The sequence below is a fragment of the Bos javanicus genome, chromosome 10, assembly GCF_032452875.1.
Source record: "Bos javanicus breed banteng chromosome 10, ARS-OSU_banteng_1.0, whole genome shotgun sequence".
NCBI classification, from domain to species: domain Eukaryota; kingdom Metazoa; phylum Chordata; class Mammalia; order Artiodactyla; family Bovidae; genus Bos; species Bos javanicus.
Genome location: NC_083877.1, coordinates 52,796,814 through 52,811,307, shown reverse-complemented (window position 1 = coordinate 52,811,307; position 14,494 = coordinate 52,796,814). Strand labels below are relative to the sequence as shown.

The 14,494-nt window shown below is 35.6% G+C and overlaps 1 protein-coding gene across 7 annotated transcripts in view; it reads left to right on the top strand.

Annotated features, from left to right (window-relative positions):
• Positions 1 to 14,494, top strand: part of TCF12 (transcription factor 12) — a 392,889-nt gene that overhangs the window by 151,611 nt on the left and 226,784 nt on the right. Inside the window, exon 2 of one of the 7 annotated variants that reach the window (XM_061431179.1) lies at positions 4,525 to 4,586. The exons of the other annotated variants lie outside the window; for them this stretch is intronic. Within the exon in view, the coding sequence (XP_061287163.1) occupies positions 4,539 to 4,586 (48 nt within the window). The 5' untranslated portion in view covers positions 4,525 to 4,538. The remainder of the gene's footprint in view (positions 1 to 4,524; positions 4,587 to 14,494) is intronic. 7 annotated transcript variants of the gene reach the window in all.

The window sequence follows — 14,494 nt, the reverse complement described above, 5'->3', positions numbered from 1 at the left end:
GCATGAAGATGATTGAATAGCACTTCTAGTTTCAAAAATTTGTGAAGGTGTGATTGAATTTAAAGCACCAGAGACTGAAAGGAGTGATTAATCTCAGTTCATGGGCAGAGGTATAATGAATGAGTTTGTCCGTTCCCTCCCTTATTTTTTATCCTTTCCTGCAAATGAATGTTTTCTATATTTGATATTTCTAACCAGGTATAAAGGCCAGAGAATATTATGATTTTTCTTACTTTCTACAGTGTTAATGATTTATTCTAGTTTCAGATTTTTCCCCTCTTCTTTGAAGGCAATGATTAAGAGCACATACTCAGGAGCCAGACTGCCTGGGTATGAGTCCCAGCTCTGCCACTTACTGAATGTGTGATTCTGGGCCAGTTACTTAAATTCACTGTACCTCAGTTTACTCATCTGTGAAAGGGGAATAATAATAATTACTCTATAAGGTAATTGTTGTGAGAATTAAAAGAGATACACATACAACAAGAGGTGCTTAGATCAGTAGAGTGCTTAGATCAGTGTCTGGTACATAGTGAGTGTTCTATAAGTGTTGACTCTTAATTATATATATCAGAATTTATCAACTAGATCTATTTGTAACAAACATTTAAATGAATGAATACATTTGCAGATATGCTGTATTGTAAGTGTAATGAATTGTTTTCTGATTTGACAATAAGAATTGTTTTCTGATTCAGTCATACTTAATTACTTTTACTTCCTTTAGATTTGTAAAGGATGTAAAATTGATTTCCTTTCCCTTTCAATTTCTTTCTTGAGAAAGCAGAAATCTTCTGTCAAGCTTTGATAGAAAAGTCTGTCTTTCTAATACTTTATACATAATGAATGCTCTGTATGTTTCCTGAACATAATCAAATTAAAGAAGAATCATTAGATATACTAATGATTGTGTTTGAAGATCTTCCCCCTTGGAGGGGAAAGAACCAAAATTGATCTAAGCTTGAAGTACAGGGTTGTGTTAATTAATGGTAATAGACTTTTCTTCTGTGCTTATTAATTATTGCTCTAATTGATGACACTACTTAGTGAAGTATTTTATTTAAGATCACAGCCTCTAAAGAGTTGTACTCCATGACTCTGGGCAAATTACATAACCTCTTTGTGGTTCAGGTCTTTAATGTCTGTAATTATGGTAATCTTACACATACTTTGTAGGATTTTGGAAGAGATGGAATGCAATAATAGCTATGAAGTACTTCATTTATTGATAGAATAAATGAAAGCTACTATTATTATCAGCATTATTATTTTCTCAAGCTATCTAATATTTCATTATGTGTTTTTGTGCTTATATTTCCTCATGTACAAATTCTGTTTCAAAATGTTTGATCATTTTAATTTATGGAAATTCCAAAGGACCATGTCATCTTGGTTTTCCTGCCATCTTAAGCTCTGCTACCCAACCTAGACTGAGCTCAGAATGCTGTTGTACCATTGGAGTTTATATCCTGTCTAGGGGTTATGAGAGGGCTCATAAGAAAAAGAAGTCTTTTGCTGATACTCTTTCCTAAGATATAGAGTTTGCATTCCTCAATTTAAAAGGTATGAGTTCACTGATAGGTCACTACTAATAGAAGTTATATTTATAGGTACCATCAATGACCAAGAGCTGGCTGTTTAATCATGAGTATTTTCAAATTACATATAATCCATCATGGTGGTGGTTTTGGAAAAGAAACACCATTCAACTGAGTAGAGTTTGTGTGCTTATTTTTTTCTAATTGCTAAATTTCTACCATGGTGTTACTTTCTCTTTATAATGTGGTTTGCAGAATGAAATAGTTGTGTGTGTTGCTCTTTTTTTCCCTCTCCATTTTGCAATATCAATATAGAATTTTCAAAACTGGAAAGTGTGTTCGTTATCTATATCCAGTCTTTTTATTTCCTAAATGAGGAAACTAACAGAATTTGAGATTTGGCTAGGTTGAGATGTGTGCTGCTGATACAAAATACACACGAGATTTGGCTAGAAACATTGCCTAGTTAATGATAGATCCTGGCCTAGAACTCACATATTCTAAATTCTATGCTAGTGTTTTTGACCCCCTTAGTATTCCCAGCTCAAAGAATTTTCTAAAATTTTCGGCCGTATAATAAAGGAATGGGAGAAGAGAGAGGGCAAAGGTGAAAAAAGAAGAGCATCTGCAAGTGATATCTCTAAAGAAGACATTGGACATGATTTGCTTTAAAAAAAAGAATTGCCTAGCAAGTATAGTGTTTTGTAAGACAGAATAGTGTAGAATTTAAGAGCTTGATGTCTGTGCTCTGTTTCTGGCACTCCTGTTTGTTAGCTATATGACTCTAATCATGTTACTTCTCTTTGCCTCGAACCAGTTTTTCTTTTTTTCTTTGGTAGGGGGGATGGGGTGGGGTGGATACTAATAATAACTACCTTACTGCAGTTCCGGACTTAGACCTATTAGTGGAGAAGGGGAAAACCAGTTATGTGGTGATGAGTTGGCTTTAAAATACTTAGTTTAGCTAAGCTGCTGTATATGACTCAGCGCAAAATAATGTCAGGAACTTTCTGTTGAAGGATAAATAGTTGGTATGTTTTGAGGTCTTTCATTGTAATACATATTGTGGCTTGTGCTACCTGTTGCTGTGAAGGGATATGAGGGTTCAGTTTATTTAAAAAGCACCATCAGTGGTCATTTCTCAGATCACTGGTTAGGAAAATACATGGATGGCAGCTTGACTGACCAGATCAGGTATTAATAGAAAATGAAAATATTAGGGTACAAAGATTCAGAGGTTGTTCTAGATTTCTGAGCATCATACACAAATCCATCGATTGGGTACTTGGGTTAAGGGAAGCAAAAATAACTAAAAATTCAACTAGAATAAACACAGAGCTTTCAGATTCTATGGACACTAAAATGAGTCCATAAGGTTATCTGTATTCGTTTAATGTTACTTCTCTAACGACTTCTGAACTGTGCTAGATGTGGCTAAAGGGATCTTAATTTTCCTTAGTGCTCTCTCCATTGTTAGCAGGTATTCAATCTCTGTTTCTTCATATATATGGAATAGCTTGACTAAGAGCCACTCTAAAGTTCAATGGGTAGCAAGTTAGAGTCCCCTCATATGCTGTCTGTCCAAAAAAAAAAAAAAACAACAGACCAAAAAATAGAGGTAATTCTGACCCCAGAAAGGGTTATACTGGGTGAAGTTTTGAGAGAACTTGGTGTGTAGTTAATTTACATTTGACAGTAGAGGCCTTGGGAATATCTAGGAGTAGAGAGAACATGTTTTCTTCTCCCACTAGAGCACAGTGGCATGAGAGTTACGCTTGTAAATAAGGATGACAGTGTTGTCTGCCTGCTTTTTTGGAATTTGCATTTACTGTGGTTCCCTAGTTTTACCATGCTGAGATTAGTGGATGCACTGCTTTTTTTTAATGTCCTAAGTGAATGGATGTGTATCTTAGAGTTCAGGAAATATGATTAGTTATACAAGTAATATTTATTTTAAGTAAACTGTAGAACTTTAACTCTTTAAGGCCACAGTGAGAAGCTTTAATTAGGCAATGAATAACTAATTACCAAGGTAATTTCATTGATTACCATGAGATACAGGAGAGGGAGAAATTACTTTGGGTGGTCAGGAAAGACTTATTAGAATAGGAAATGTTTGAATAGAATACCGTAGGAGAAACAGTACTTGTGCAAATAAGGTGGAAAGGAAGACAACTTTTTGGAAATATAGAATGATGACACCACAAGTTACAGAGGCACCAAAATCACAAATGCAATAAATACCAAATAACCCCTTGCTTTGTAGGTGATTAGTATGATAAGGCAGATAACCTTTCTGTAGAAGAAATAAAGTCTATCCTTTGGGGAATAGAGAGCCAATTAAATATAGACTTTGACATGGGAAATGGCAGAAAGGGTTTTATGAAGATCAATACATTGGGTATGAAGGATGGATTCAGAGTGAAAAAGTGACAAGAGATTGGATGATCTGATTCGATGTTACTACACAGGCTCACTTGTAATGAAATAAGACTTATGTCGAGATAATAGGATTAAGATCACAAAATAATTGAAAGAGAAGAGATGTCACAAAGGAAAAGGAAACTGGCACAGTTAGTGACTGAGAAAGATACAAAATCATGTAGACTCACTCCCCCCCAGAGAACGATGACTCCTGAATTAAACTCCATGTGTTTTATTTAGGTTTTGACAAGTTAGCTGTGGTTGTGCTCTACCACTACTAGATTGTTTGATTTTGATAAATAGCTTCCCTTATAAATGGGAAAACCTAGTTGTGTAAATAAAAAAATACTTTTTTCTCATTGTCCCCCATTTGTCAGTATTGATGGGTAATGAAGTTTTCTCCCTTAGAACACATATTTTTTCTAGATTGTTTTCTGTTTGCAATTGTTTTTATTTTTGAACGGGAAAATGATATAGGTTTTATAGCTACTATGAGATCAAATGCAATAATTAGAAAGGACACACAAATTTTGAAATAGTATTTTATGCCTCTTGATCTCAGGTACAAAACACGAGATGAAGCAGTTAAATAGCAAAGCAAGACAGGAGGGACAGAGAATTAAAGTAAGTGTTTTCTATATATTGCCTCTATGTTCCCATTAATTTGTTTTGTTATGTAACTGCTCCTTCTGAATGTTCTGAACATGAAGAAAACTATGGGTGAGAAAAAGTTGTGTCTTAAAGTTAGGTTCAGATAAACCCATGAGAGAAAGTTTTGTTTGTTACTTGTGGTCTTATTCAAAACAATACCTCCCTGTAAATTATAATCTTAATGTTTTTGGTTAAGGAAAAAAATTGAATTGAGATGAGACACACTCCTTTAAATTTCTTGCTAGTGGATATTTAAAGTGAAAGAAATCACATAGCTATCAGATTGTCTACTTTTCCATTTTTAAGCTAGTCAGACCTTCTGTTTTTTCAGTTTAGCTATTCTTCCAGGAACAGTGTCTGTTGAGATGTTCTACCATAGATCTTGTGGGCTAGCAGGTCAGTTTTTCACCTCATTGTGAGTTTCATTTAATTTTGTTTGTCTATGAAATAACATCTTTATCAGGATTGATCTTTACAATTCTCTCTCTTTTTTTATCCCAGTGTTGTCTTTAAAGTTAACAAATGGGAGTCAAAGCAAGTTAATCTTTGAATCTCTTCTTTGTCCCTTTTTGTAATTTTTTAGACAGATTTTTACTTATTTTCTGTAAATTTAGATGTTTCTTATTCATGAAAAAATAATGGAGGGTAGATTCTGGCAGGATACATCTTTAGGTGTGCTTAGCCTGTTTTAATTAATAACAATATTTACAATACCATTTGCCACTGTATGGTTTAAAACCTTTCACATATTACCTTTTGTAAGCTTCATACCAGCTCATCAAGAAACCATTGGAAAAGTCATCATTTTAGAAGTGAAGAAACGGGGGGTCAGAGAAGGTAGATAGCTAACCAAATATTAAGCACCCAAGACTAGTAACCAGGCAGTGTGATTTTAAATTACTGTCCCTTTGGACCATATCACACTGGCTATAGTTTAAAAGAGACCCCAAAGTGAAAAGTGAAAGCCACTCAGACATGTCCAACTCTTTGCGAACCATGGATTGTATGGCCTGCAAGGTTCCTCTGTCCACGGAATTCTCCAGGCAAGAATACCGGAGTGGGTAGCCATTCCCTTCAACAGGGGATCTTCCTGACCCAGGGATCAAACCTGAGTCTCCTGCATTGCAGGCAGATTCTTTACTATCTGAACCACCAGGGAGACCGCAAAATAGTTGTTATTACTATTTATCTAGGAGCTGGACACTGAGTAGATGCTATAAGATGATGGTTACTATCATTATTTATTGAATCTTACTCACATTTTAGACATAAAAAATATAAGGTATGGAATAAGTCAGATAAGTTTGTTTCCTGGTATCACCACTGTATTTGACCTTGGAAAAGATAAGATAACTTAATTTCTGAGCCTCAGATTTCTCATCTGAAGTGAGATTTGTAGAATAAGAAGTGTGTGAGAATTAAAAGAATAACATATTAAAAAGTCTATAAGTGTTCCTCTTTTTACATTCAGTCTCATAGAAGGTAACCCCCAGAATTTTGTAAGTCTTAAGTACTCCTTAGAGAGATAGCTGTTGTGAATTCCTGGAGTATGTCCTGAACAAAATGCAGGACCTGTTGCAGTTTTTAAATGCCCACCAAGAGGTCCTGTAAGTCACATGAAGGTAATTATGTTTAAAAAGTTGAAACTATTGGAGAAGTTCATAGCAGATAAACAGATCTTGGGATTTGGAGATTATTAGGAGAAATAAAATTGGGCAACCCAGATTCTTATGAACATAGATTCTTATTAGTCTATATTCTTAAAGACAGAATTCTAACAGAAGAGGCTTCAGATAATTCCTCAAATCTGTTTGAAAGGTATCTACTTCACAAGATAGTGATAAGACTTCAGTGAGCTTATGTATGTCACAGGCTTCAGTTCAGTTACGTCCGACTCTTCACGACCCCATGACTGCATCACGCCAGGCTTCCCTGTCCATCACCAACTCTGGGAGCTTGCTCAAACTCATGTCCATTGAGTCGGTGATACCATCCAACCATCTCATCCTCCGTTGGCCCCTTTTCTTCCTGCCTTCAATCTTTCCCAGAATCAGGGTCTTCTCAAATGAGTTGGCTCTTCATGTCAGGTGGCCAAAGTGTTGGAGCTTCAGCTTCAGCATCAGTCCTTCCAATGAATATTCAGACTGATTTCCTTTAGGATTGACTGGTTGGCTCTCCTTGCAGTCCAATGGACTCTCGAGAGTCTTCTCCAACACTATAGTTCAAAAGCATCAATTCTTCGGTGCTCAGCTTTCTTTATAGTCCAACTCTCACATCCATGCATGACTACTGGAAAAACCATAGCTTTGAGTAGATGGACTTTTGTCGGCAGAGTAATGTCTCTGGTTTTTAATATACTGTCTAGGTTGGTCATAGCTTTTCTTCCAAGAGCAAGTGTTTTTTAATTTCATGGCTGCAGTCACCATCTGCAGAGATTTTGAAGCCCAAGAAAATAAAGTCTGTCACTGTTTCCATTGTTTCCCCATCTATTTGCCATGAAGTGATGGGACCGGATGCCATGATCTTGGTTTTTTTAATATTCAGTTTTAAGCCAGCTTTTTCCCTCTCCTCTTTGACTTTCATCAACAGGCTCTTCAGTTCCTCTTCGCTTTCTGCCATAAGGGTGTTGTCATCTGCATATCTGAGGTTATTGATATTTCTCCCAGCAGTCTTGATTCCAGCTTGTGCTTCATCCAGTCTGGCATTTCACATGATGTTCTCTGAATATAAGTTAAATAAGCAGGGTGACAATATACAGCCTTGACGTACTCCTTTCCCGATTTGGAACCAGTCTGTTGTTCCATGTCCAGTTCAAACTATACACAGATTTCTCAGAAAGCAGGATAAGGTGGTCTGGTATTCCCATCTCTAAGAATTTTCCAGAGTTTGTTGTGATCTACACAGTCAAAGGCTTTGGTGTAGTCAATAAAGCAGAAGTAGATGTTTTTCTGGAACTCTCTTGCTTTTTTGATGATTCAACAGATGTTGGCAATTTGATCTCTGGTTCCTCTGCCTTTTCTAAATCCAGTTTGAACGTCTGGAAGTTTTTGGTTCATGTTCTGTTGAAACTTCGCTTGGAGAATTTTGAGCATTACTTTGCTAGTGTGTGAGATGAGTGTAATTGTGCAGTTGTTTGAGCATTCTTTGGCATTGCCTTTCTTTGAGATTGGGATTAAAACTGACCTTTTCCATCCCTATGGCCATCTGCTGAGTTTTCCAAATTTGCTGGCATATTGAGTGCAGCACTTTAACAGCATCATCTTTTAAGACTTGAAATAGTTCAGCTGGAATTCCATCATCTCTACTAGCTTTGTTCGTAGTAATGCTACCTAAGGCCCATTTGTCTTTGGAATCCAGAAAAGTCAAAGGTTTAGCATGATCAGGTAATATCAGTTCCTCCTGTGATATATTTTTGTTGTACACTTTAACATTTTTATTTTGAGAATAACAAGCTTGGACTGTTATCCTGTGACATATTGAATAGACACTTAATCCTTTTTGCTGTCAAGTGAAGTAATTATTTCATGTGGTTTTATGTCATAAGCAATCTGTAGCATTTTGCATGGAGCAGTTCATATTCTTGGTGTTTAGTTTAGGAAATTATTTAGTGATTAACCAGTGGAGCATCAGCTGTCCTGAACCAAATGTCTTCTCCACATTGGTGACACTATGAAATTTCATTGTTTATTTTTCTGAGTCCTTACTCTGTAAAAATTTTCTTGAATTTTTTTCCCCCTAACAACCCTACCTTGCTCTTGTAGATAACACTTTTCCTCAGTGTCTTTCTTCCCAGTTTGGAATTTTGTAGTCTTCTCTTGGGTGTCCAAATTTTAGTTTGTGGGCTGTTCACATTTTTTCTTCCACTTTTTTTCATTTATGAAAGATTTACTGAGATTTCACTGGCATTAGTTGGAAAACAAAAATGCTCAGTCCATGTTTCTTGGGTAAAAGGAGCGTTCACTCTCACATGAAAGCAGAGAATGATAGAAGTTATATCATGAAGGCCCAGGGAGAGTAGAAGCACAAAAATAGAAGCAATACTTGGTTATAAAACCTCCAAAACATATCAAGTGACAAAGATGGTTTGTAATACAAGAATAGAGATCTTCAGTCTAGAGACTTCTCCCATTTGATGAGTAAACTTGGTCAAATGAGTTACTTATTCTGGACTTAATTCCTAACATGTAAAACAGAATGAGTTACTTATTCTGGACTTAATTCCTAACATGTAAAACAGAAATTTTTTAACAAGATCAGAGTTTCTCAAACTCGGCTTAGGTTATTAATAAACAGTATGTAAATACAGAGCTCCATGATCCAATATATTTATATATTATTGAGTTAAAATAAAATTAGACAGATGTCCTTGTTGGTATTAAGTGTCTCAGAATTTATTATAAATATAAATCTTTAAGAAAGGGATAGAATATAGTACTTCTCTCTTTTTTTTTTTCCTACTGTCAAATCCTATTACCTATGAATTGTTTGATAGTACCAGTCTCAATAAATAGTAAATTTGACAACATATATACTTATTTTTGTTGGTAGTGTTCAATGAAAAGATTGTCCTTTTCCCCCATTGAATTCACCTGTTATCTCTGTTGAAAATCAATTAACCATGTACGGGAGGATCAATTTCCAGACACTGTTCCATTGATTTTTTTTTTAACCTTTGAATCAATACTATATTATCTTGATTACTGTACCTTTAAAATACAGATTAATATCAAGTCATGCAGTCTTATTTATTCTGTTTCAAAGTTGTTTTTCCTATTTTAGATACATTGCATAGACAATGAAAAGTTTGAAATCAGCATATCAGTTTCTACAAAAATCTTCTGGGATTTTTGGTAGGATTGCAAGGACTCACATCAGTTTAAGGGGAATTGATAGTTTAACAATGTGGAATCTTCTGATCAGTGACTATTGGTATAACTCTCTTACTCTAATTTCTTTCAGTAATGTTTACAGTTTTCAATGAACACATATTGCACATTTTTCATTTAGTTAATTACTAAATAAATATTTTGATGTTATAAGTTTCAATTTCTAGTTGTTCATATCTTATATAAAACTATAATAGGTTTGGCATATTGACCTTGTGTCCTGCACATGGCTAAGCTCACTGGCTGTAGTAGCTTTTTTTGTACATCCTGAAGGATTTTCTCTTTGAATATGAGAATTTAACTTTTTCTTTTCCAACCTGAATTTTTCGCATTTTTTTAATTGATTGTGATTTCTTTGCCCTGTCCTTAATATTGGGGTAACAATCAGTCTTTTCCCATTAAACTTGATATTAGTTATAGGTTTTGTTCATATGATTTATTAGATTGAGGAAGATTCCTTTTATTCTTAATTTGTTGAGAATATTTATCAAAAATGAATGTTGGACTTTATTTAAAAATTTTTTTCATCTATTGAGGTGATCATATGGATTTTCTTTATTAATGTGTAAAATTTTATGATTACTATTTTTAATTTTAAACCAACTTGACATTCCTGAGAAAAATAGCTCTAGGTTATTATTGTTGTTCTTTTATATATTGTTAAATTCAATTTGCTGAAATGAATATAAATATAAGAATTTTTATATTTGAGTAATACTGATCTGTAGTGGTTTTTTTTCTTATCTTGCCTGCCAGAATTTGGTATCACAATAATACCTCAAAGAATGAGTTGAGAAATATTACTTGCATTTTAATTCCTTGAAAGAATTTATGTAATACTGCTCTTATTTCCTCTTCAAATATTTTTCAGAATTTACCAGTGAAGATACATGGGCCTGGAGTTTTCTTTGGAGGATTGTTTTTAATTTTAACTTCATTAATTGATAAGAGCTGTTCAGTTTTTTTGTTGAGTGAGCTTTGTTAGTTTGTGTATTTTAAGAAATATATCTATTTGTCCATTTCATCTAAATTGAATTAATGGCATAAAGTTGTTAATAATTTTCTTTACTTTTATATATTTATATTAGGTAATCTCTTGCTATAACATCAAATTACTGCAATCTTAGTGGCTTGAAATAGTACACATATATGGATTCATGGTTTCTGTGGGTGACGAATTGGTATAGCTTAGCTTGATCCTTTGCCTCAAGGTCTTTTATAAGGCTGTAAACAAAGTATTCACCAGAACTGGGGTCTCATCTGAAAGATTGATTGGGGAAGGGTCCCCTTCTGAGATTATCTATTTTTTGGTCATCAGTTCCTTTTGGTTTGTTGAAGATGAATGTTCCATTTTGGCTGGAAGCTGCCTTCAGTATCTTTCCAACTGGGCCTTTCCATCATGACAGCTTGCTTCATCAAAGCTGTCAAGCTGGAGGGGTCTGCTAGCAAGATAGAATGCACAGTATTATGAAGCCTAATTATGGAAATGACATTCTATTACTTTGCAGTATTCTGTTGATTAGAAGCAAGTCAGTAGGTCAGGTCACACTCAAGAAGAATGGCTTATATAAGGGTATGAATACCAGAAAACAGAGATTATTGGGGGTTATCTTAGAGTCCTCTTGGCACAGTGTTTGTAGGATCCGTAGTTAAAATCCCTACCTCATTTCTGATTTTGGTGAACTGTTTCTTTTTTTTCCTGATCAGTATGCCTAGAGGCGTATCTCTTTTACTGACTTTATCAAAGAACTTGTTTTTGTTTCATTGGTTTTCTCAATTGTTTTTCTCTTTTCAGTATGTTTGAGTTCTACTCTACCTCTACTATGAATTTAGGTTGCTTTTTGTTTTTTAGTTTACCAAGATGGGAGTTGTGGTCATTGATTTCTAACAGGCATTTAGTACTATAAATTTTCCTCTGATCATGATGTTACCTGTATCCCACAGTTTTTCCCATTTTGTATTTTCATTTCATTCAGTTAAAAATACTTTATAATTTTGTTACCAAAAGACTAGGGTCCCACCATTCTCCATTTACAAGATAAATTACATACTCAAAAATGGAAGAAATGAAAGATGGCTTTAATTAGAATGCCAGCCATCTGTACAGATGGTAGACTCAGCATCCCTGAAAACCAACTCTGAAGGTTCTGCTTGGCCATGAAACTTTAAAGAAGAAGGAGGGAAGTAATCTCAGCTAATCATTCAGATAGGGGGTCAAAGTTATCGTCATCCCCCACACTGCCTACAGACTCATTACTTCTTGTGATCTTCCTCTAGATATTACCTTGTTCACAAGGTGTGTTCAGAAGATTACTGAAGGGGAAGCTAGGGAAGAGATCTGGTCATCTGTTAATTCCTTATTCTTCATTTCTACTTCTTTAATCTATGGAAAGAACCCACAAGTTAGGCAAGGTATTGTGCGGTTAAAAGCTTTGAAAGGTGTGCTTGGACTTTAGATTAGTAGAGCATGGGGGAGTGCTGGGTAAAAGTTAGTTATTATACAGCTTTGCTAAAGTGACAAGAAAAGGGGCTGAGGGTGGTTTCCTGCAAAGAGCCACTTGCAAATCCCCACTTGTCAGAACATCATTCCATTTCTATGGGAATAGGGTGAAGGTCTATTTTCTATAACTTCATGCTGACATAGGTCCTGTTTTCTCAGAGTGGAAGGTGTCAATGTGTGTCTGTTTTGCTGACAATTTTGGTTTTCTGCTTAAATATATGGGCAGAGTGAGCTACAATTATTTTGATGTTCACAAAGATAAAGATGATTATGAGCAATAACGTTAATCCCATTCTCTTGAGGCCAGTTCTTGGAATTTTGCTGGCCATAGATTCAGTTCTGCTCAGAATGAAACAGCTTATGTCATGGCTACAGTCTGGTTATCACGCACTTAACTTTTTTCCTGTAGTGGCAGTTATAGTATCTATAAAACAATTCTGTATTGGTTCTAATCATTAACTTCTCAGTTTTGTACTCTGCTCTGTTCCAATTTTCCTATTGATTTCTTCCTTGATCCTTGGGTTATTTAGAAGTGTATGTTTAAATTTGTAATATTTGGAGATTATCTGCAGGTATTTTTATTATTAATATTTAATTTCATTCTATTGTAGCCAGAGTACATGCTTTCAGTTCAGTTCATTCGCTCAGTTGTGTCTTACTCTTTGTGACCCCATGAATCGCAGCACACCAGGCCTCCCTGTCCATCACCAACTCCCAGAGTTCACCCAAACTCATCTGCATCGAGTCAGTGATGCCATCCAGCCATCTCATCCTCTGTCGTCCCCTTCTCCTCCTGCCCCCAATCCCTCCCAGCATCAGGGTCTTTTCCAGTGAGTCAGCTCTTCACATGAGGTGGCCAAAGTATTGGAGTTTCAGCCTCAGCATCAGTCCCAATGAACACCCAGGACTAATCTCCTTTAGGATGGACTGGTTGGACCTCCTTGCAGTCCAAGGGACTCTCAAGAGTCTTCTCCAACACCACAGTTCAAAAGCATCAATTCTTCGGCGCTCAGCTTTCTTCACAATCCAACTCTCGCATCCGTACATGACCACTGGAAAAACCGTAGCCTTGACTAGATGGACCTTTGTTGCAAAGTAATGTCTCTTTTTCAATATGATGTCTAGGTTGGTCATAACTTTCCTTCCAAGGAGTAAGCGTCTTTTAATTTCATGGCTGCAATCACCATCTACAGTGATTTTGGAGCCCCAAAAAATAAAGTCTGAGACTGTTTCCACTGTTTCCCAATCTATGCTTTAGTTCTTTGTATAAATTCATATTTCTAAACTGGTATTATTTTCATTTTGATTGAAGAACTTCCTTTAACATTCCTCATCGTGTAGGTCTGGTGCTGATAAGTTTTTCTTGTTCCATGTGTCTGAAATATTCTTAATATTTTTTTACAAAATGTATAGAGTTCTAAGTTATGAGCTCTCTTTTCCTTCTTCCTTTCTTCCTTTTCCTCCTCCTCTCCCTGTCCCCTGCCCTTTCCCTCTCCCCAGTAATACTAGGATTCACCTTGTTTCCTCTATCTCAGGTGTTACAGTCCTATACTGCCCATGTCCAGTGTCTCAGAAGTATTGCTTAATGTATTTTATTTAGAGATTTTTTTTTGGTATTGTTCCAAGTGTGAGGGTTAATCTGGCCTCTGTTAATCTGAACTCTGTGTTGTGTGAAAGTGTAAGTGAAAATGTAGTTTTTTAATTAGGCTAATCTAATAGGGACCATGGATTTGGTTCATCAATAGGAGCCCTGTGAGCAGCACATTATAAATAAATGGAGAAGTGAAACCAGCCCTGTTAGCTTTTCCTACACAACACTGAAAATACTGGCTTATTCAAGAGATCTTTGGATTTTGATACTCTATTCACTATTGTATAATTGCTTTCCTTACTACCAACTATCCCAAAATACTTGTCTAGTGATACTGTGTAATCAGAAACCAAAAATAATGTTCTATTAGTATAATAAGGTTAGATATCTGCTACTAACTGTGTGATCTTAGGCCTGCCCCCCTGACTTTCCTGAATCTTTCCTCATCTCTGAAATAAGTCCTCTCTCTTTTAAGTAAATTATTTTCAACCAAGGTTTCCAGATTCTGAGAAGATAGTGGTAATGAGGGATTCATGATTTATTTTAAAATATAGTAAATAGTTGCATCCAGTAGTTTACTTCCTGTGTTTTAGGGACCTCTTGATGTCCCTGGGACCCCTTTAGAGTGTTGAAAGTTTAAATCTATTTACTTGATAATATTAAAACTTTGCCATTTCAATTATTCTTTCCTGAGTTTAATGTGCAGTTTCTAAATGCTACGTGTTATATGATGATGTCAGCTCTGACAGTTCTTGTGTTTTTAAAATTCCTTAGGTTTAATTTCTCATATGGTAATTATCAGTGAATATGTCCCACTTCGCTGGTGCCTCAGTGGTGAAGAATCTGCCTGCAGTGCAGGAGACGTAGATTTGATCCCTGGGTCGGGAAAATCCCCTGAAGTAGA